The sequence below is a fragment of the Podarcis muralis genome, chromosome 13 (genome assembly GCF_964188315.1).
Source record: "Podarcis muralis chromosome 13, rPodMur119.hap1.1, whole genome shotgun sequence".
In the NCBI taxonomy this organism is placed as follows: Eukaryota; Metazoa; Chordata; class Lepidosauria; order Squamata; family Lacertidae; genus Podarcis; species Podarcis muralis.
In genome coordinates this window covers 47,992,859-48,016,726 of record NC_135667.1, presented here as the reverse complement: position 1 = coordinate 48,016,726, position 23,868 = coordinate 47,992,859, and the positions used below count along the sequence as shown (strand labels likewise).

Sequence of the window (23,868 nt, the reverse complement as noted above, 5' to 3'; positions counted from 1 at the left end):
ACACCCAACACATTTGATTACGAACTCAGTACTGCAAGTCAAAAGTGTAAAATGGTCCGAACTACAGGCTCAAAAATTCTCAGCATATTTACAACTAGGACTAAAACAAGCATATTCAGGCTTAATTGAGGATTATCATGATTATGACCAAACCCTAAGACTATTCTCGAACCTGTCGGAAGATCTAACGTCTTTTTTCTCGGTCCCGACGCATAAAATAAATCGAACACAAAGGAAGACAGGTGCATTGTGGTTCAACAGTGCTTGTAAACAGGCTAAACAACTTCTTGGCAACATCTACAAAGAGTATAAAGCCTCTGGGGCAACGGTCTTGCCAAAAGAATATTTCCAAGCAAAATCGGCCTACAAGCAAATTCAAAAGGGAGCCAGACAGGAATGGCAAGTGAATCAATGGCGGGCAATTATAGAAGCCTCATCATCACGGAACACCAGACAATTTTGGCTCCTGGTAAATAAAAGAACTAAAAGATACCCTTTAACTATTATTCCCGCCCCGGTTTGGGAATCTTATTTAAAAAATTACTTTGCCACAACTGACTGTATCGTTAACACAAGAGACGAATTTCAAGATCAGCTTCCCCTCTGGCCCCCTACCGATCCGGAAGACATCCATGACCTGATTGTCAACCTTAAAACAGGGAAAGCGCCTGGGCCAGACCTGATCCCGGCAGAAGCTATAAAATACCACGCGGACTGGTGGGCCAAGGTCCTGGCGAACATCTTCGATGCAGTTAACAACTCTGGAAAGATTCCGGAAGTATGGAAGGACGCCGTCATCGTTCCCATCCACAAAAAGGGCTCTCCAGACGACCCGGGGAACTACAGGAACATCAGCCTGCTCTCAATAGTGGGGAAACTGTATGCCCGCTCCCTGTTGAACAGACTTATCCAATGGGCCGAAGAGACAAAATTAATTGGGCCCGAACAAGCTGGATTCCGCCCAAAACAGTCAACAATTAATCATATTCTAATTTTACAGCATCTTGCCTGGAAATATTCCACCCCAAAGGGTGGCCAACTCTGTGTGGCATTCATTGACCTAAAGGCAGCATTCGATAGTATCCCCAGGAGCATCCTCTGGGAAAAACTCACCCGCTGGGGCATCGACAGAAGGCTTCTCTGGCTAATAATCAAACTCCATGAGAACTCAGCGGCCAGAGTGAGATTCACCCCGGAGGGTGATCTCACGAATTCAATTCCCATTAACAGAGGTGTCCGACAGGGTTGTATATTGGCTCCACTCCTGTTCAATTTGTTCATAAGTGACATGAGGACTCCCCTAATAGAGGCCCAAGAAAGGATTCATGCACCCCGCCTAGCACTTTATCGCTGCCCCTTGTTACTATATGCGGATGACGCAGCCATTCTTTCCTTTTCTAGAGTAGGTCTCAGGAGGGCCCTAAAAATCTTTGGATCATACTGTAACGCAAATTCCCTTACAATTAATTATGGGAAATCTAAGATCCTGATTTTCTCAAAGAGCCGGAAACTCCATAATTGGAGAATTGATGGGAGAGTCATCGAACAAGTCTATAGATTCCAATATTTGGGAGTTTGGTTACAACATAACCTCAGATGGAAGGCCCATGTAGCCTATGTTACAAATAGAGCCAAAGCTATCTCCTTGGCGATCTTGCGATTCTTCTTCACCGATGGGGCCCTTCATATCCCATCGGCGTTGAAAGTCTTCAAGGCCAAGGTGATTCCGACAATTGCTTATGCCATCTCAGTCTGGGGGACTTTTGCCAACCTATCTCACCTGGAGGTCATTCAAAATCAGTTTTTAAGAGGGATATTGAAACTGCCCAACTGTGTAAGTAATACAGCGTTACGCATGGAACTCAATATTGTATCCCTGGAAAATGCTCTGTGGAAGCACATACTTTGTCACTGGTTATCTCTATGGCACAATCTCCCAAACTTGTACTTGATACAATGTATGTGGAGAGATGATTTCCAGAGCCCATGGGTAAAAAATTTACAGCTGAAAATAATGGCAATGGGAATCTCCCCATCCAAATTACTAGAGCAGGACATAGTCCCAGCTAAAAGAACAGTAACCTGTAAGCTAGAGGAGATGGACTTGCAGCAGAAAATGATCTTGGGCAATGGTACCTGCTCACCTCTAAATCTTGGTTTATTACCCCTCTTAAGGCTCCCAAACTATTTGAATTCCCTAACTTCCTCAGCTCATAGATATGCCTTTGTAAAGGCAAGATTCAACACCTTCCCATCGAACGTGCTGAGAAATAGATTCTCCAATGGACAGATATCACTCTTATGTGATTGTAATAGTGGGGCACCGGAATCGTTGCATCACATAATCCTTGACTGTGCTTTTCACTTACCGGCCAGGAGCAAGTTTCTTGCTCAATATCTTAAGGGAATTGCCGATGATACGATTGAAGCCAAACTGAGATATCTACTAACTGATGATGACCCCCTAAAATCACTCATGGTTGCCAGATTCCTGATCAGCGTCCTATCCCTAAAGAAGAGAAACGGTCTCCTGTGTGACTCGGATAACCCCTTTAAACCATGACCTATGTTTTAGGTGCTATTACCATTGTTTTAAACAATGATCTATGTTTTAGGCGATACCCCCATTGATATCCCTGATATTTATTGTAATGTATGATGGTGGTTTCTGTTTTTGTATGATGGTGGTTTTTGTTTTTGTTTTGCTTCGATTATTGTTTGTCTTTTGTAAGTTTTGGCGATTTTAAATCTGGAGGTTTAAGTATAATATGTTGACATGGGAAACTGTCGTGTAACGGGCCAATGGCCGTAATAAAGATCAATCAATCAATCATGAGGCGGGAGGGAGGGGAATCAATAGGCTCTTAAGAGTGGTGAATAATGATGATGTGATTAAATGTTATAAAATGGAAAATGAATAAAAATATTATTTTTTAAAAGGGAGGCATAGATGGCTCATTCCTCCCATTGCTTATTTCTCTAAGCATGGTGCTGTATATTATTGGCATGGTCACATGACCTGGGCCATATCTTGTGCCCAAACATGGGGTTGGGTGTGATTCTGAGCCAAAACTCTGTGGGGTCCACAACCCTATCTCATCCTCTTATTTATTTTTTTCACACATTGGGCTAGCATGTTCCCAAGCTTTCTCCCACAAGTGGGGCTGTCTGATTTGGGGTGTCCCAAAACAAAACACCCCTAGTTCTTGACTTCCCATCTAGGGCTCCCAGAGATTTAAAAAGCGTTGTGCAAAACCAACACTTTTGCACAATACAATGACGGAAAATAAATATTCTCTTTGAGAAGAAAAATTGTGAATCTCAAAAGGGACAATCTCCCCCCAAAATAAGATATATGAGATCCTCTTATTGTGGACTACAGGGACATAGTTACAGCAGTTCCTTATTAAGTTTACTGGCCGAGCTCATTTTCAAACCTTAAAGGAAGTAAGGAACTTGGAATAAGTAACCTACTGTATTTTTCCGTGTATAAGATGCCCCCATGTATAAGACGACCCCTATTTTTTTGAGCCCAAAATTAAGAAATAAATATTTTAAACATTCCGTGTATAAGACTATCCCCAATTATAAACTTAAAAAATTTGGGGGGAAATATAGTCTTATACACGGGAAAATACAGTGCTTTGTCCTTGTAATGTATAGAGACAGAGAGCAGTATCTTATTTGCATAGCCCAGAAGTCTTTCAAGAGAACAGCTGTGGGGGTGGGGGGTGGGGGGAAATCAGCAAATGCAGTTAAAATTAAACTTTAAAAAAATATTTATTTATTTTTTGCTTGTTAAAGAGGGGGCAGGTAGAGAACAGCAGACTCTTCTTAGCTCTGTCACATATGAGTGAACCACAAAACTCTCTGAACAATAACTTCTCAGGATGTCATGGCAAGCACAGATTGCTTGAGCAACCTTCCAGCACTGCAATGGCTTTTTAAATATTTCACTGGTGAAAATAGGGACGCTTGTGAACTTTTGATAACGGCACTGTTTGCACGCCAAGGATCGCCACCTTAGACGGCGCACGCAATCACATGCTTCAAAAAATAAATAAAATTAAAAGAGCCAACTCAATCTTATGCACATTTACTCAGACCTCAGTCTCACAATTTGATGGGATACCAATAAAAAACAGTCATTTGCAAACTAATCAGGCTCCCTCCTGGATAATTTCAAATTAAAACCAGTGCAGCTTGCAGGATACATATATTTCTAAGGATTTCTTTCCCTGCTTATCATCCCAGCTGAAAGAAAAATAGGGGGAAATTGTACTTGGTATATATACTTAATTTCACACCTTACGGTGTAGCAGCTTGCAAGACTATCTTTAATACTGGGAATTTAAATATATTGTTTTAATAAAACTAATGCATTTTTATTCTACAGCTGTGTCTTTATACAGACTTACCTGAGAGTACAGTCCTCTGTCTGTCCATACAAACGTACCAGACAGCTAAATCATACAAGATATATATCATATTCTCCAAGTAGGCAAGTAAGTTTAGATTATTATTTTTTTTAAGTGTGTATATTTTATTTCCCCCACTGCCATTGGTGTGCATTTTTGAGGGAAGACTATTTTCTTCCATGCCATGAGTCTTTCTGGAAATTTTTCATCTGTCGGCCAAGCCCAGTGGTAAACATTATATGACTCCAAAGTGTACACTTATTGTGCAAGTTTGCAAGTTTCCTTCTATCGAAGTATGCCTAGATTGTTATCAGGCCAACATAAATCAGCCTAATACTCTCAACGTTCCTTTGCGATACAATCAGTTGCAGAGTACTCAAAACCCATGCAAAGTTGATAACGTAAAACTGTGAGCCAAGCCTCAGAACAAGAGAACCGTAATAGACAATTGAACACTAAGGTGAAGAAGATCATGAAGGGAAGTCAGCGATGTCTTGTGCTGTTGATGAAATGAATCCACGCAGGGACACTCACAAAAAAGAGAAGTGGCTCATCTCTCTCATACAGACACATGTCAGATACTCACAAAGGCCTAGTTTGGATAGCAAGTTAAACTATGGTTTGGTATTCCAAGAACAAGGCTTGATTTCATAAGCTCACCCCATCCTCTCTCCTTCAGCATAGCTGTGAGGAGGGAATGGAAAATTTGACTTCCATTTTAACTAATCACATTTGCGCTTTTATATCCAAACCCAGACAAACTGTGGCGAGTATTAGCTATGGTTCTTCTTCTTCTTCTTCATCATCATCATATATTATTTGTACCCCGCCCATCTGGCTGGGTTTCCCCAGCCACTCTGGGTGGCTTCCAACAAAGATGAAAAATACATTAAAATGTCACACATTAAAAACTTCCCTGAACAGGGAAGATGTCTTCTAAATGTTAGGTAGTTGTTTATCTCTTTGACATCTGATGGGATGGTGTTCCACAGGGTGGGTGCCACTACCAAGAAGACCCTCTGCCTGGTTCCCTGTAGCTTTGCTTCCTGCAGTGAGAAAACCGCCAGAAGGCCCTTGGCGTTGGACCTCAGCATCCGGGCAGAACGATGGGGGTGGAGACGCTCCTTCAGGTATAGTGGACCGAGGCCATTTAGGGCTTTAAAGGTCAGCACCAACACTTTGAATTGTGCTCGGAAACGTACTGGGAGCCAATGTAGGTCTTTCAAGACCGGTGTTATGTGGTCTCGGCAGCTGCCCCCAGTCACCAGTCTCGCTGCTGCAAACCAAAATTAAAGTAGCAAACCATGGTTTATAAAGCTGGCTTGTTTTCCTACAGTTTAGGCAAACCACAGTTTAGGATTCAGACATAACAATATACTGCAGTTCATTAAAAATGGAAGTGAAATCTTACAATCTCTTCCTCACAGGTGTGCAAGAGGAGAATTGCATGTGCCTCAGGTTTAAACCTTGGTTTAATCCTAGGTAGATCTGGGGCCTACTTGGTGTCTGCTCCCAAATGTGGTTGGACTACAACTCCCATCATCCCTAGCTAGTTGGACCAGTGAATGGGAATGATGGGAGTTGTAGTCCAACCAAATCTGGGGACCCAAGGTAGGCTTAGAGTGTATTTAGCAACAGCAGTTTACAGCCTCTCTGACCTTTGGCAAAAAAAAAAAAATAAAGTCCATTCTCGTCATATTTCTTAAAATCTTTTATCATGGATGTATGTAGGAAAGTCCTAATGAGAATTTTGGCTATCATAATAAAGAACAAGGTGCAGTCCTATTCATGAGATTTCTCCCAGATAGCCATGTTTAGTTTTGCAGCCTAAGTGGAGAAAACAGATGTTTTTCTTTGTTAAAGCGTGTTCTCCTTCATGGAGAGCACGTGTTGCGGTTGGGTCTGACAGGCCACCCCTCTGTTGCTGGGCGGGTTAGTATGGATGACCATCTGCAGGGATTGGGCAGTTGGGTTACTGGGCAAATTTTGGTGTTGCCATTTAGGGGGATGGACCAAAGGTTATAAAATTAAGTCACGCAGCACTGACTGGGCTCTGTTGCTGCATGCATCAGATCACCCTCCCACCCTCCCTAATCTAGGGCTATTGTGTTGACTTTGCTATGGGTGTGATGGGGGTCTGCTTTTGGGGCAGGGGTGCCTGGTAGGAATTTTGTCCATTTGGCTGATTGGCTGGTGCCATTTGGTTTTTGCCTACTGCGTAGTAAATCGTCACAACTTGTAAGGTTGCGGTTAGTAAAGGTAAAGGGAGACCTGACCATTAGGTCCAGTCGTGGCCGACTCTAGGGTTGCGGCGCTCATCTCGCTTTATTGGCCGAGGGAGCCGGTGTACAGCTTCCAGGTCATGTGGCCAGCATGACTAAGCTGCTTCTGGCGAACCAGAGCAGCGCACGGAAACACCATTTACCTTCCCACCGGAGCGCTACCTATTTATCTACTTGCACTTTGACGTGCTTTGGAACTGCTAGGTTGGCAGGAGCAGGGACCGAGCAACGGGAGCTCACCCTGTCGCGGGGATTCGAACCACCGACCTTCTGATCGGCAAGTCCTAGGCTCTGTGGTTTAACCCACAGCGCCACCCACGTCCCAAGGTTGCGGTTAGGCATTGGTTAAAAATTGGTTGGTGGAGGGGTAAGGGTTGGCTGTGCCTGCCCCTCCAATGCTGCTGCGGAAAGGGAATTCCGTTAAAGGAATCCAGGGGCTTGCCATTCTTTCGTCCGTACCCCTGAATGGGGCTTGGGCCGCGCAAACCCCTGGGAGCATGCGGGGAGAGGTGAGGGTCTGGTGCCCGGCTCCATGCTCCCCCCAATATTGTTTTCCCTTACTGGCTTTCACTGGAATCTGGAAGTCAGTTCTGTCCCGGGACAGAAAGTCAGAACCAATGCCTAAGCAACCACTCACATTTATGTATTTTAATAAAGTTATGGCCAAAATTATGCCCGAAACCTTAAACAAAAATTATGTGTGAATTGTGAATTATTTAGGGGTGGCTTGAGGGGACCTCGACACGCAAAAGACAAGGCAAGACCATCTTTTAGTCAGTTCAGCTGGTCCTGTGCTTAGTGCCTCAGTTTTTGGTGCTCTGCAATGCTCTAAGAAGCAAATACTATAAGTTCTGGTTTGCATAGCATTTTTTGAAAGCTTTCCTCCAGGGGTCACAGCTGAAAGAAAACTTGGTCTTTTTGTCAAGGGAGCAGGCCTTGCTAAAGCACTGTGTTACACTTTCGGTGCCGGGACCAAGCTAGAAGTGAAACGTAAGTCTGATTTTTCCGCTGCTGCTTTGGGGTGCTGAGTGTGGGAAGTCTGTGTTTTTACTGTAATTTTTGATCAGTGTTGGAAAGCAGTGAGGCGAACCCCCTACGCATGATGGGGAACGGATAACAGTGTATTGCAGTGGAATTTTGAGTTGCTCGGGCAGTGAAAAATGTCAGCATGTGGGGCAAATCCATGGGGCAAAAGCTGTGGGTCACTCTCAGCGATGGGACCAAGGGGGGAAAAAGAGTGTGCTTTACGTTCTTTTCTCCCCCATCCGCCAACATCTAGGGGCTCTGCATGAAAATAATGCTAGCGGAATTTCTAGCCAAAGTTGAGGTGAAGATTAGAATGACTTCTGTAATAGGACTGAGTTGGTATGAACTTGTGAAAGCTCATACTTCACCTGACTCAGTTGGAGGAGCGTGAGTCTCTTAATCTCAGGGTGGTGGGTCCGTACCCCACATTGGGCAAAAGATCCCTGCATTGCAGGGGTTGGTCTAGATGACCCTCGTGGTCCCTTCCAAATCTACCAACTCTTCTAAGTCTATGATTCTACGAGTAGGAGTATGAGAAGACCACAGACTCTACAGCGATACATTAATTTGCGAATCAGGTATTTCCAGGGAATGTCATGTTTGCCCAAAGTTAACTCTGTCAGAGGCAGAATTCTGATCACTGGTGCGATAAGGAAAAGAAGCAAAATTAATAATAATAATAATAATAATAATAATAATAATAATAATAATAATAATAATAATTTATTTATACCCCGCCCATCTGGCTGGGTTTCCCCAGCCACTCTGGGCGGCTTCCAACAGAACACCAAAATACAATAACCTATTAAACATTAAAAACTTCCCTAAACAGGGCTGCCTTCAGATGTCTTCTAAAAGTTGGATAGTTGTTTATTTCCTTGACATCTGATGGGAGGGCGTTCCACAGGGCGGGTGCCACTACCGAGAAGGCCCTCTGCCTGGTTCCCTGTAACTTGGCTTCTCGCAGCGAGGGAACCGCCAGAAGGCCCTCGGCGCTGGACCTCAGGTGAAAATCGTAAACTGGTGAAGTTCTTTTCAAAGGGTATAAAGTGGGCCTCTTATCCCTGAGGTTGTTTCCAGATTTCTAGGAGCGAAACCATTTTGCTTACTCGTAAAAACTTTGAAATCTTCCCTTCACTGGCCACAGTTGGGAGGGACTTGGGTTTTTGCCGAGGGCATGAGCAATGGCAAACCACTGTGGTTCACTTTTGGTGGCGGGACCAAGTTAGAAATCAAGCGTAAGTTTGTTTTCTCTCTCTGTTGCTTTGGGGTACAGTGTGTCGGAAATCTATATTTTCATTTTTGTTGAGTTGTTGGCGAGTTTCTGGGCATTGGGAGAAAAACTACACAAGCTGGGGAATGGATGATGATGGCAGAAAACTGAGGTAGGGTTTGGGATTGTATTTTTCCCTAACTGAAGCTGCTAAGAGCTCCGTAGGGTGGTCAGTAAAAAACTTCATCGTGCGGGAAAATGCTGCGATTCACTCTCAGCAATGGGACCAAATGGGAGATAAAAGAGTGAGTATTTTATTGTTCCCTTGTGTCACCTCTGCCTCTTTCCCCACAATGCCTTGAGCTCTGCATGAAATCGATGCTAGCAGAATTTCTAGCCAAAGCTGCAGTAAAGATGCGAATAACATCTCTAACTGGTTTAATTTGGTATGAGCCAAGTGATATCCAATGGAGAGCCAATTTAAAGAAACAGTTTAAAGGTTTTCAGAACGTAGGGAGTCGTCCCAGAAGCTAAATCGGGTTGCCTCTAGACAAACCAATAACCAAAAACAGACTTGCTGTTTTAAAAAACTGCTAATTGTTGAAAACTCGATGAAGAAACCAGATCACAGACAGAGAAGTGCAGAAAAAAGAACTGAATATTCAGTTGAAACAAATTCCCCCTTTCTGCACTTTACCAGGTTTTTACACTGGGTGTTCAGCAGTTGCTAATAAAAACATGTATCCTTCATAGAAAGTGCTTTATTTGAAATAAATTACAGTGGGGAGGGAAGGTGGTTTTTTTGCACTATCAAGCGCTTGGAAACCAGCCCAGTTAATTTCAGGGGAATTTATTTCAATGTAAATGGGCACAATTTGGAATATTTTGGTACCCCTAAGTCCCAATGGATGGCTGGGTGGTAAAAATTAGGTAATTCCTGGGCTTGACTGCATAGAACCAAACCTGCCATCATATGTAAACTTATTTGGGGGGGCAGGGAAATTCAATTAAACCTGCATAGGATTGGGTTGTATGGCACCACTGGGTATCGATTTAGTACACATTCATCTGAATGAATGGAAAGAAATCCCATGGGAGCAGTAAACAGTGATTTATGCACTTGGTAAAGTAGCAAGAACACAACAGATGATTTCTGGACTCGTTAATTTGAGAATACATTAATTTGAAAATACAGGTATTTCTAGGTGAGATCCTATTTGTTTGTAGTTAAGTCTAGCATTGTAACTAAGATGCTAGAAATACTCTATCATTGATTTTCACAGGGGTTTTAGTCTGACTGTTCTGCAAAAACCTATGTTAGAAACAGATATAGATATAGCTCTATAGACTACCGTAATTGGAGGACCTTTGCCCAAATGGCACAGCAAAACCCTTTTCCCCTTCTTTTGGCTGTGGCGTACCATGCATATTGATAGTGCTGTGCAAATGTATTGATTGATCAACAAATACATTGATAAATCAAAATCTGTTCTATCATAGATAAGTCAAGAGGAACCTAAAAAAATAATAATAAGCAGGCATTTTGTCAATGCGCTCTGTCAAAGGCAACTGGGATTGAAGATGCTATTAATTTATAGCAGAGACAGAATTCTGCAATAAGAAAAGTTAGGGGGAAAAGAAAAAGAGTGAAATTTCAAGGCTATTTTCAAAGCGAATATAGTATTTATTTTGTCCCTACCAATTTGATGGTGCAATACTTTGCACAGATCAGTTACAGCAAGTAAAATGAAATGTATGTCCTTTACGAAACTTAGAGCACTAGCTGATCAATGTTAAGCCCACATGCTTAATTATTTGCCGTTGAAATTAATAGGGGGACTTCATATTTTACTGGTTTGGGCCATTGTTAGTTACTTGGGCATTTCTGAAGTAATCAAGAAAGGAGAAACAATGTAAAATATGGTAAAAACGTAAGTTTTAAGATGGAATATAGAATTTAACTCTCCTATGTGATTTATGCATTGGTGCTTAGCGAACGGTTTAAACAGCACGTTTCATTTATAGGATATAAAATGTAAGAACCATGTATGAAGAAGTAAAGAAATATTTGCACTTACACTCTAGCCAAAATTTATAACAATGCACCACACACCAATTACCCAAGCCAAAGTAATGCAGAATATTTCTAATTTTGCAGCTTTCCACGAGCTCAAATTCTCTGTCCCAGCCAGAGGACAGGGCTGTAATGCCCTTTGCAGCACCCAGATATGAATACTGGCCCGTGGAGTTTTAACTTTTAACTTTACTCAGTAAAGACTGAAAGATACGACTAGGAAAACGTTCACTTTAAAAATGTGTTGAACTATTTCTTTTACAACGACACCTGCCAAACTTTAGATCAGTTTTCTGCACTGCGTCTTCTCTGAGGGTCTGCTGAGCCCAAATTTTACTTTCCTGCAGTACACTGTCACAAACACTGTAGGATTTTGAATTTCTATGGTTATCAGAGCAACCGTGTCCATGTTTGCACAGCAATGAGACATTCTCAATTCAGCAGGGTTCACTTCCAGATAAGGGGACGTAGGGGTGCAGTTTGAAATCTTTTCTGTACCTTTAACAGCTGTTTAATCTGCAGACATCATCAGCAAGAATAAAAGCATTATACCTCCAATCAGTTTCTGAATGTTGGGCTGCTCCTTAATAATAATAATAATAATAATAATAATAATAATAATAATAATAATAATAATTTATTTATACCCCACCCATCTGGCTGGGCTTCCCCAGCCACTCTGGGTGGCTTCCAACCAAATATTAAAATACAGTAATACATCAAACATTAAAAGCTTCCCTAAACAGGGCTGCCTTCAGATGTCTTCTAAAAGTCTGGTAGTTGTTGTTCTCTTTGACATCTGGTGGGAGGGCGTTCCACAGGGCGGGTGCCACTACCAAGAAGGCCCTCTGCCTGGTTCCCTGTAACTTGGCTTCTCACAGTGAGGGAACCACCAGAAGGCCCTCGGCGCTGGACCTCAGGTTTGGGTAGAATGATGGGGGTAGAGACACTAAAGGTGTGGGGGAAGCAATAATGATGATGATGATGATGATGATGATGATGATGATGATGATGGCAAATCTGAGCCTGAATGCTATTTGCATTTCTGGTCTGATCAAGGCGTCCAACTAGGGGGTGTCATGAAACAGCAGCAAATACTTCACTTACTTTATTGGGGGTGAAGAAGTAGAGGGGAAGCTTGTGGATTTTCATTGCCTCAAGCACTTGGTACCTTCACAATTTTTTGGGCAGCGGCGCCATTTGCAGCAAAATGTTTTGAACTAGCACTGTGGTCTTTCACTGGCCCTCTGGTACACCTGAATGATGCAATATTCCGTGTTCTTGTTTGTTTACGCAGGAAGAGAAGATTCCACCCCATCGGCAATCATTTTCCCACCTTCGCCGGAGCAACTTAAAACGGATTCAGCCACTGCAGTGTGCCTGATCAGCACGTTCTACCCAAGCAGCCTGACCGTGGCCTGGAAAGTGGACGGCACTCCCGTCAGTGAGGGCGTCCAAACCAGCCCCCCAGCGTCGGATACAGACAACACCTATAAGCTGAGCAGCACCCTGACGCTCCCTACATCAGATTTCAACACCCATGAATCATACAGTTGTGAAGTGACGCACAAAACGTTGTCCAGTCCTCTTGTGAAGAGTTTTAGGAGGTCTGAGTGTTCCGGATAGGCCCTATAAAGCAGGCTCTTCTTTTACTGGTCATTTATAGTCATTCCCCTGTTTACCATCCCTATCAGAAATCCCCTTAGTATTATGACTGTAGGGAATATCTCATATTGCATGTCCTTTCTCTGCAGTCTGTAACTTCTTCCACGTCCTTTTTTCCTCTTACTGATATCACATTAACCTTGGGAAATAATATAAATGCAGAAATAAACGCATTATCTTGAAAAGCATGGTGTCTCCCTCCGCTTCTTGTTTTCAAGGTCGCAATCAATGGAAATCAAGCAAAATCAGATGAATTATAATACTTGATGGGGCGGTGGGTTGAGGGGAGAGGGCAGGTTGCTGCTTGCTATTGATCCTAAGGCATAATGAATCAATTGTAAGGAATCAATATGACGGAAACCGTAGGCGTGGTTGGTTAAAACATCCACTTGCTCTGAAAGGACTTTTCAAGGCCCAGCAAATATGGCCTCCTATGGTCACTACATCCCTTTATCCACTGAACGGGTGAGAATTTGTTGGTTGGTGCCTTTGGTTGCCATGGTGCACAGTTAGAGGGTAAATGGCCTAAACATCCCTAAATAATAATAATCTGCATTGGCTCCCAGTACATTTCTGAGCACAATTCAAAGTGCTGGTGCTGACCTTTAAAGCCCTAAACGGCCTCAGTCCTGTATACCTGAAGGAGCTTCTCCACCCCCATCGTTCAGCCCTGACACTGAGGTCCAGCTCCGAGGGCCTTCTGGCTGTTCCCTCATTGCAAGAAGTGAGGTTACAGGGAAGCAGGCAGAGGGCCTTCTTGGTAGTGGCGCCCACCCTGTGGAATGCCCTCCCACCAGATGTGAAGGAAATAAGCAGCTATCTTATCTTTAAAAGACATCTGAAGGCAGCCCTGTTTAGGGAAGTTTTTAATTTATGATGCTGTATTGTTTTTAACACTCGATTGGGAGCCGCCCAGAGTGGCTGGGGAAACTCAGCCAGATGGGTGGAGTATAAATAAATTATTATTATTATTATTATTATTATTATTATTATTATTATTACATTTACAGTGCCAACCTATATCCATTTATTTCAGTTAAATCCACATAATCCTGGAGCTTGCACTCTCTCTCCCTCCCTCTCTCTCTCTCTCTCTCTCTCTCTCTCTCTCTCTCTCTCCCTCTCTCTCTCTCTCTCTCTCACACACACACACACACACACACCCTACAATGTCTGGGGTTCCCTGGAGGAGCGGGGATGACTCTGGGGTCTCTTCTGCACTGTATATTTCAAGTACAGTGGTGCCTCTAGATACGAACGGGATCCGTTCCGGAGCCCCGTTCGCATCTAGAGGTAAATGTATCTAGCGACGGCATGTCTGCGCACGCACGCATCGCTTTTCGCTGCTTCTGCGCATGCGCGTGACATCATTTTGAGCGCATGCGCATGCGCATGCGCATGCGCAAGCGGCAAAACCCGGAAGTAACGCGCTCCGTTACTTCCGGGTTGCCGCGGAGCGCGACTCGAACGTGCTCAACTCGAAGCGTATTTAACCCGAGGTATGACTGTAGTTTCATAGCTCTGCTTCCCACATAGAACTCTGGAAAATGTGGTTTGTTAAGGGTGCAGAGAGTTGTCAGGAGACCCCTATTTCCTTCACAAAACTACAATTCTCAGAGTGGTTTGACGACCAGCCCTTCTTCCCAATGAACTCTGGGAACAGTAGCTCTGAGGGGAAGAGGGCTCTCTTAACAAATTTCAGAACCATTAACAAAGGACAATTCCTTGTCTCTAAAGCTAGGGCGTTAATACTTTATGTGGGTAGCTGCTTGTGTGTGTGTGTGTTTGTGTGCCGTCATCCACACACGAGCGCTTTCCATTATACGCCCCCAAAATCTATATTGATGCTTCCCATCTGCATGAGTGAGGGGGCTTAATGTGTTGTACAGTGGTACCTCGGCTTAAGTACTTAATTCGTTCCGAAGGTCCGTTCTTAACCTGAAACTGTTCTTAACCTGAGGTACCACTTTAGCTAATGGTGCCTCCCGCTGCCGCCGCACAATTTCTGTTCTCATCCTGTAGCAAAGTTCTTAACCCGAGGTACTATTTCTGGGTTAGCGGAGTCTGTAACCTGAAGCGTCTGTAACCTGAAGTGTCTGTAACCTGAGGTACCACTGTATTCGTGCAGCATATTGCTGTCCCTTTTACTCAGTTAGTACTTTGTGCTCATCATAACTTCTGGAAACCTGAGGTCTGTTGTGGGTATGCATGCAGGTATTTGTGTGTGTGTGTGCACACGTTTAAAATATATATGAAATAAAACATTTACACAAAAGAACAGAAAAACCACCACCACCACTTATGGTAATAAATAACCCAGGCAATGATTTGGAGTCACTTGTGTGGAAAATCCTTTACTCCCCACCTCCTGTATCTGCAAGGCAAACTTTATTTTAATAAAGGTGCTTTGCTCAACAGCAGTTCCGCGTGAAAGAGCTGTTTTAGAAATAAAATAAATGAACTTCAAACCTGCATTCAGCTACAACTGGTGGAGAAAGGCACCCTGAATTGTTTCGGCTATTGCCGGAAACATGATGGAAAGGTGTGCATGAAATTTCCGTGAAACACTAAAACTAAAACTTAAATCTGCCACACAATGCATTCCTGTGTGTCTACCTGTGGATCAGGAAAATCCTAATTTGGTGACTAAAATGTGTGGGCTGAGGATGACGTCATGTGGCTGCCACACAAAACACAGAGGCCCAGTTTCAAATCCACAAGGTCAATGTGGACAAGCCCTAAATATCTCTGGCTCGGGGGTTTTCTCGTTGGCCTCCCTGAATGTCGCCTTGCGCTTGCAGTGTTCAGACAGACACTAACATTTTCACCCTTAGGAGGAATGCATCCTGAATTGGACAACACTCCTCAGTATCTGTCAGCCTTCTCCGAGGGATCAGTTTCGTAGCTGATATTCCCCCTTTTCCATTTTAAGCACCGGCAACCTGGTTCTACTCCAGTTAAAATATATATATTAGATATAATATCTGGTTGTTGGATAGAGGTTATAATAGACGAAATATAAACAGTCATTTGATGGGGGAAGATAAAGTAGGAATAGTGATGAATTGGTTTATTATTATTATTATTATTATTATTATTATTATTATTATTATTGCTGCTTTGTTTACATTTGTCTAGCTATATAAGTGCATTTTAAAAGGGTGCTAGTTACTGAGGAGGACAGTGGCACAATTTTAGCCAACCTATTTTTAATTTTACTGCTTTTGCCAAATGAAGAGACAAAATTGTGAAGTACGCTGCTTCTCCAGAGTACCAGCTGAATAGTGCTCAGAGTCTGTAGCTTTCATAATAGGCAGAATATATGCGACATTTAATTAGGACCAAATGCAAAAGCTTCATTTGGTGAGTTGAAATTCTTGCTGGTTCATCTCCTTTACGATACTGAGTATCAGGAATCCACCAACAGGACTAAGGATGCAATAATCCTCTTAATTAAAGGTACCCCTGCCCGTACGGGCCAGTCGTGTCTGACTCTAGGGTTGTGCGCCCATCTCACTCAAGAGGCCGGGGGCCAGCGCTTTCCAGAGACACTTCCGGGTCACGTGGCCAGTGTGACGAAGCTGCAGCTGGCGAGGCAGCACCAGCGCATCACACGGAAACGCCGTTTACCTTCCCGCTATAAAGCGGTACCTATTTATCTACTTGCACTTAGGGGTGCTTTCGAACTGCTAGGTGGGCAGGAGCTGGGACCGAAAGACGGGAGCTCGCCCCGCCGCGGGGATTCGAACCGCCGACCATACGATCGGCAAGTCCTAGGCCCTGAGGTTTTACCCACAGCGCTACCCGCGTCCCAATCGTCTTAATTAGTTGTGGTTAATTAATTCCCACAAACAGTGGCACATAAAACTGATGGTATCACCACACCTTTAAAATTAAACATTTTATAATGTTGATATACGATCTTTCAAAGAAGCTGAACATTTGATAAATGAAAGAGGCTAAACTGGACACCTGAACCTAGTCTTTACTTTGCCTAAGTGTATTTTTTTGCTGATTCCCAATGATTGGGAATAAAAAATATTTTCTATAGGTCCACGAGTTTAATATTTTCTTTTCTGACAGCAAATTTTCAACTCCTTTTGCAATGTTGTGTGTGTGGTCTCCTCATTACGTTGGTGACAGCCATAGTTCTCATTTCTCAACTTTCTATTTCTCCTATTCCGATTCAGGTGAAGCAACGTAAGTGAAGAACTGGTGCCTGGAATCTGTTATAGACTGGAAGAGGATCAATAAAGGGAAACCTAGGCCCTGTCTGCACTATGTGTTTAAAGCAGTTTCATACCACTTTAAACATCATGGAAACTGTAGGCTTAAGGAGGTGAATGGCACTGATAGTTCTTAGGAGACCAATAGTCCTTTCACAGGGCTACGATTCTCAGAGCGGTCCAAAAACCAATGCCTCTTCACAGGGAACTCTGGGAATTGTGGCTCTGTGGGGGGAGAAGCTGTGACTTTTTAAAAGTGACACGCTACAGTATTAAATGTAAAATGTACATGGGGCCTTAATCAGTGGCGGAGCAACATGGTCACCCCCCCCCCCCCGGAGTGCAGAACAGGTGGGGGCGTGGCTGGCACGCATCCTGCGGGCGTGGCACGTGGCATGGGGTGCGTCCCAGGAGGGTGCGGCAAGCGGTATGCGTCTCGGGGGCGGTCGCGATGACACCCTTTCCCAAAATGGTACCCGGTGTAGCACGCTCCATTGGCCCCCTTCATACGCCAGTGGCCTTAATCCCAGCAAGATGGAGGTTATGCGGGAAGGCAATTCTTCTGCTCCTGCTCAGGGAGATAGTATTCAACCTGTTCTTGAAAGGACTGCACTCCAACTGTAGGATCAGAGCCACTGTCTAGGGCTCCTTTCAGAACACCCTCCCTCAAGCTGATGTTGAACTATTAACACTCATTATCCCCATTTTGGCGTTGAGCCTACTTTGGCATTAAGCCTATGAGTACTGTAGCAGTATTGGCATCAGTATTATTAGTATTATTCTCTGACTACTGGACAAGCTAGGGACGTGGGTGGCGCTGTGGGTTAAACCACAGAGCCTAGGGCTTGCTGATCAGAAGGTCGGCGGTTCGAATCCCCGCAACGGGGTGAGCTCCTGTTGCTCGGTCCCTGCTCCTGACAACCTAGCAGTTCAAAAGGACGTCAAGTGCAAGTAGATAAATAGGTACCACTCCGGCGGGAAGATAAACGGCGTTTCCGTGCGCTGCTCTGGTTCGCCAGAAGCGGCTTAGTCATGCTGGCCACATGACCCGGAAGCTGTACGCTGGCTCCCTCGGCCAATAAAGCGAGATGAGTGCCGCAACCCCAGAGTCATCCGCGACTGGACCTAATGGTCAGGGGTCCCTTTACCTTTACTGGCCAAGCTGACTGGATCTTTGGAAGTTCAGCAACACATCTGGAGCACACCTGAGATCCAGGTAGCTTCAATTCTGAGGAGTGCCTTTCATCAGGTTAGACTGGTGCACTAACCTATTTTAGGCAAGGATAGCCACAGTCATCCATGCTCTGGGAGCTGTCAGAATTGAGTACTGCACAGTGTTGTATGTGGGGCTTCCATTGAAGACTGCTTGGGTACTGCATCTGATTAGCAACAAGACACTTGGCTGCTAACTGTGACCAGTCATTGGGCAGATACCTTCCAGGTACTTGAAGATCTTCTGGTCTGTTTCTGAGTTCAACGGGTTGGTGCTTACCTTAAAAGCCCTATGCTGTTTGATACCTGGAAACCTGAAGGAATACCTTCACCCTATTAAAAAAGAGGGGGTAAAGGACCCATGATAGTTAAGTCCAGTCACGAATGACTCTGGGGTTGCAGCGCTCATCTCGCTTTACTGGCCGAGGGAGCCGACGTTTGTCTGCAGACAGTTTTTCCGGGTCTTGTGGCCAGCATGACTAAGCCGCTTCTGGCGAACCAGAGCAGTGCACGGAAATGCTGTTTACCTTCCCACCGGAGTGGTACCTGTTTATCTACTTGCACTTTGATGTGCTTTCGAACTGCTAGGTTGGCAGGAGCAGGGACCGAGCAAGCATATATTCAACAACAAATAACAGCAACAATTTGTTTTGCTCTATAAGACTCACTTTCCCCCTCTTTTTTGCTTCCCTCTTTTTTGCTGCTTTCACTGCGCAGCGATCCCTCTTGCTGTTCTGGCTTCTGAGATTCAGAATATTTCCCCCCCTTGTTTTCCTCCTCCAAAAACTAGGTGCATCTTGTGGTCTGGTGTGTCTTATAGAGTGAAAAATACGGTATTTATCTACTTGCACTTGACATGCTTTCAAACTGCTAGGTTGGCAGGAGCTGGGACTGAGCAACGGGAGCTCACCCCGTCACGGGGATTCGAACTGCCAACCTTCCAATCGGCAGGCCCTAGGCTCACCCTATTAGCATGTTGAGGTATGTTTCAGAAGATCTTTTCTGAGTGCGTCTACCAAACAAAGTCAGGGGGCAGGGGGTTGACCAAAGCTTCGTTGTTGGTGGCAACCCCCCGCAGACTCACCTGGAACCAACATGCTCGCATGTTTTGCTCCAGCCAAATTCCTTTTTAAAAAATTCTCCCCAGCCATAAAAGTTCTTACTGTTTTTAAACTTTTCTAGTGGTCTTCATGAAGGGACGCGGGTGGCGCTGTGGGTTAAAGCCTCAGCGCCTAGGACTTGCCGATCGAAAGGTCGGTGGTTCGAATCCCCGTGGCGGGGTGCGCTCCCGTTGTTCGGTCCCAGCGCCTGCCAACCTAGCAGTTCGAAAGCACCCCCGGGTGCAAGTAGATAAATAGGGACCGCTTTCTAGCGGGAAGGTAAACGGCGTTTCCGTGTGCGGCTCTGGCTCGCCAGATGCAGCTTGTCACGCTGGCCACGTGACCCGGAAGTGTCTCCGGACAGCGCTGGCCCCCGGCCTCTTGAGTGAGATGGGCGCACAACCCTAGAGTCTGTCAAGACTGGCCCGTACGGGCAGGGGTACCTTTACCTTTACCTTAGTGGTCTTCATAATATTTTGTTTCTATTGTGCTTCCATTTTGATAAAAACAAGCATGTCTGAAAGGGGATTCATAGATTTTAAAAACAAACATAACAGTCCTTAAGGTCCACAAATGACAACACTTTGGAGGTCCCAAGTCGCAAGGTGGTTAGATTGGTCTCAACTAGGGCCACCCGACTTGGTGGAACGCTCTGTCACAGTCAAGTCCCACAGGGCCTGCAAGACAGAGCTGTTCTGCCTGGCCTTTGGTTTGGACTGACCCTTATGTTTCCCTCCCCTTATGGTTTTGATCTATGGACTACTATTAAAATGAGGCTGCATTTTAAATTGTATTTTAACCCATATTTTAAATTGTGTTTTTTTCTTCTTCTCCCCCCCTATTATGTTTTTATTGTAATTTTACTGGTGTTAGCCGCCTTGAGCCCGGCTCTGGCCAGGGAGGGTGGGGTATAAATAAAAATGTATTAATAATAATAATAATAATAATAATAATAATAATAATAATAATATTTCTGAGTCATAGTGCCTGGCAAAGGAAGAGGCAATCCATTGAAGATCTCAGGCATAGGAGAACCATTTTCTTCCAGATTTTCCTTTCGCCTGGTCAAAAAAGTTAATTGCTACTAACACATTATAATGCTTCAGGCAACGATCCACTTCTAACTTCAGACTAACTTCTGATAGCATTGTAGTGTTAGCTTTGCTTTTCTGTGGGTAAATATGAAATCATGTTTGTGACATGCTTGGAGCACCTAAAACGCTTCTTCTTCTTCTTCTTCTTCTGGTTGGGCAACCATCAGCTTCCGAGACTGGTGTGCTGTTTGTGATACCTCCAGGTGCGTTGCGGTTTTGGGGTTTCGGTTCCTCATAACGGGGCCCATACTGATACTGTCGCCTTGGTGATCTCTAAATTGGCCGATGCGGCTACTCCCCTGAGGCCTGTTTAGACTTCTGAAACAAGTCAGGTTGAAACTGTAACCTGTAGAAAATGTTGATTCTCTTATTCTCAGTATGGGACAGATGTCATTGGACTTTTTGGCTCTCACTACTGATGGATGAGAGAGAGCTCCCCACACATTTCAGTTCAGATATAACATTATACTGTTATAGTTTTTTCCGAGATGCGACATTCTGGTGTTTAAGGCTGTTCTTGCAAAGCAACACAAATATCCTTCCATTGCAGGCCAGGCAACCATTTTTATGACGCTATTTCCCCCACTGCTTCAATTGCTAGCTCAGTTCAGCAAATTGGGTACTAAGATCAGATTTGTGAGTCTTTCAATGTATTGATTACCCTGAAGCCTGCTTAGATGTGATGACAGAGCATTTAAATATGGGACGCAAGAGTTGAGAGTTAAGAACTTTTTTTGGCAAAGTTGTTTGGCCTTTTTTTTTTTTTTAGTTTTGCCTGAAGTTGTTGAGCTTTTCTTGCAAACTCTCAAGGAAATATTTTTAAATCCACCAAAATCTAGACTTACAACATTGGTTGGCGTACGTCCAGATTTGCTCCAGGACGCTACTTGCAGGGCTGAATCTCGGACTGATGGCAACCCTAATTTAGTGTCATGCTACTTCAGTCATAGCTTTCCCCAAAGAATCCTCAGAATTGCAGTTTGTTAAGGGTGCTGTGTGTTGTTAGAAATTTCCCAGAAGCTACGGCATGCACTGATGCATTGACATCATCGTCTTATGTCATGCAACTTCCTGCAAACGTATTCTAATATGACTTCATTGTGTCAATTAATATTACATATAGATATGCATCTGTAATGTATATACAGTGGTACCTCGGGTTAAGAATTTAATTCGTTCCGGAGGTCCGTTCTTAACCTGAAACTGTTCTTAACCTGAAGCACCACTTTAGCTAATGGGGCCTCCCACTGCTGCTGCGCCGCACAATTTCTGTTCTCATCCTGAAGCAAAGTTCTTAACCCGAGGTACTATTTCTAGGTTAGCGGAGTCTGTAACCTGAAGTGTATGTAACCTGAAGCGTCTGTAACCCGAGGTACCATTGTACAAGCTGAAGATACCGGTAGGTACTTCATAAAGGTAAAGGTACCCCTGCCCATACGAGCCAGTCTTGACAGACTCTGGGGTTGTGCGCCCATCTCACTCAAGAGGCCAGGGGCCAGCGCTGTCCGGAGACACTTCCGGGTCACGTGGCCAGCGTGACATTGCTGCTCTGGCGAGCCAGCGCAGCACACGGAAACGCCGTTTACCTTCCCGCTAGTAAGCGGTCCCTATTTATCTACTTGCACCCGGGGGTGCTTTCGAACTGCTAGGTTGGCAGGCGCTGGGACCGAGTAGCGGGAGCGCACCCCGCCACGGGGATTCGAACCGCTGACCTTTCGATCGGCAAGCCCTAGGCACTGAGGCTTTTCCACCCGTGTCCCTCCACAGCAACAGTAGCATGTCCCTAAAGCTAGGTTGGCAGGAGTGCACCCCGCCGCGGGGATTCGAACCGCCGACCTTTCGATCGGCAAACCCTAGGCACTGAGGCTTTTACCCACAGCGCCACCCGTGTCCTAGGTACTTCATAGTTACCGGTAATTAAATTTCCTTTTCTCAGATTACTGTTTTCATCTTTGAACACGAGGTATGTAACTGGGTATATAATCAAACTAAATTGGGAGTCCCACCCAAAATGTATTTTGCACAAGGCACCACAACCAAGCCTTGCCAACATTGGCTCTGAGCATTATTATTTCAGTTGCAAAGCGGACAATGAACACCCCCTCCATTCCATACTTTTACATGCCCAATATGTTAGAGTAAAACAACAACAACAACAACAACAACAACAACCAGTTTGCCAATCCTTCTTTTATTTGGGGAGGGAGGATGCTGAGCATTACAGTTCACCTTTTAAACTCACTGAAATCACACCACAAACCATGCCTATGGGAATAAAATAAGGATTGCTTCTGCTGGCCTGAAGCTGAGCACATTGCCTTAGGAGGAAGCACCATTTTGTTGTAGAGAAGAATAATATATTTTAATGCAAAAATGATGGTGAAGGAGGTGAGGACAGGTGACCCCACCTAGGCCCGAAGTCACCCCCCCCCCAAAGCAGGCTCAAAGCTTCTCAAAATCATTTTCTCAGCAGCTAAGCATCTGCTCATTTGCTCTGCTGTTGCAAGGCAAAACCGTTACTTTTATCAGCACAAGAAGGCTTCAAAAAGCTAACGAATAGACTCTGTCAGAGCAGGCCTGAGAAATGACTGGCAGAATCCGAGACCAGGGAGAAGAGTCGGTGGAAGAAGACTGGAAGAAATTTAAAGACTATTTACAGAGATATTGTAAAATTAATGAATGCTAGAATGATGTTGGATTGAAATTAAGTGGTTTCTAGCTGTAATGGTATAAAAGAATATGAAAAGATGGTTTTTTTATAAGTAAAAATTTAATGTTATAATAACTTAAGATTAAAGATCAGGGTAGAATAAAGAGGGAAAGAAACTGCTGAGCTAATAAATTGAATTGGAATACAAAAAAGGGAGGTATGAGGAGGTCCGGGAAACAAGTAAATGAAAAATAATGTGATGAAAAGATTGATTCTTTTTAACTATTTTTATTTTGTATTTTTTCTTTTTTCTTTTTCTATTTTGCAATGTAAAAACCCTAATAAAAATTTTATTAAAAACAAACAAACAGAGCAGGCCTGAGAATTGAATCTTATCTCATTCGGTTGCAATATCTTGGACATGGTGAACCACCAGGGCTCCTCGACCCCTTGGCTCTCACCCCCCCTTTCCTGGGAAGAAGAAGAAGAAGAAGAAGAAGAAGAAGAAGAAGAAGAAGAAGAAGAAGAAGAAGAGGAGGAGGAGGAGGAGTTTGGATTTGATATCCCGCCTTTCACTCCCTTTAAGGAGTCTCAAAGCGGCTAACATTCTCCTTTCCCTTCCTCCCCCACAACAAACACTCTGTGAGGTGAGTGGGGCTGAGAGACTTCAAAGAATTGTGACTAGCCCAAGGTCACCCAGCAGCTGCATGTGGAGGAGCGGAGACGCGAACCTGGTTCCCCAGATTAGGAGTCTACCGCTCTTAACCACTACACCACACTGGCTGGGTGCCAAGAGTCCAATAGTCCCAAGGCAGCTTTCTGTTCATGCTCAGGGGAACTCAAGGCAGGACTCCTGAGGGAGGAGAAAGGAGGAGGGAACTGGAAAGGGGTATATATGCTTGTGCACA

General features: G+C 44.2%; 1 gene segment (V, D, J or C); it reads left to right on the top strand.

Annotated features, from left to right (window-relative positions):
* LOC114582010 (Ig kappa chain V region Mem5-like) overlaps window positions 1-12,866 on the top strand; it is a 28,907-nt gene extending 16,041 nt beyond the window's left edge. Inside the window, 2 exon segments of the V gene segment in view lie at window positions 8,931-8,964; window positions 12,311-12,866. Coding sequence covers window positions 8,931-8,964; window positions 12,311-12,639 — 363 coding nt within the window.
* The last annotated feature ends 11,002 nt before the right edge of the window (window positions 12,867-23,868 follow it).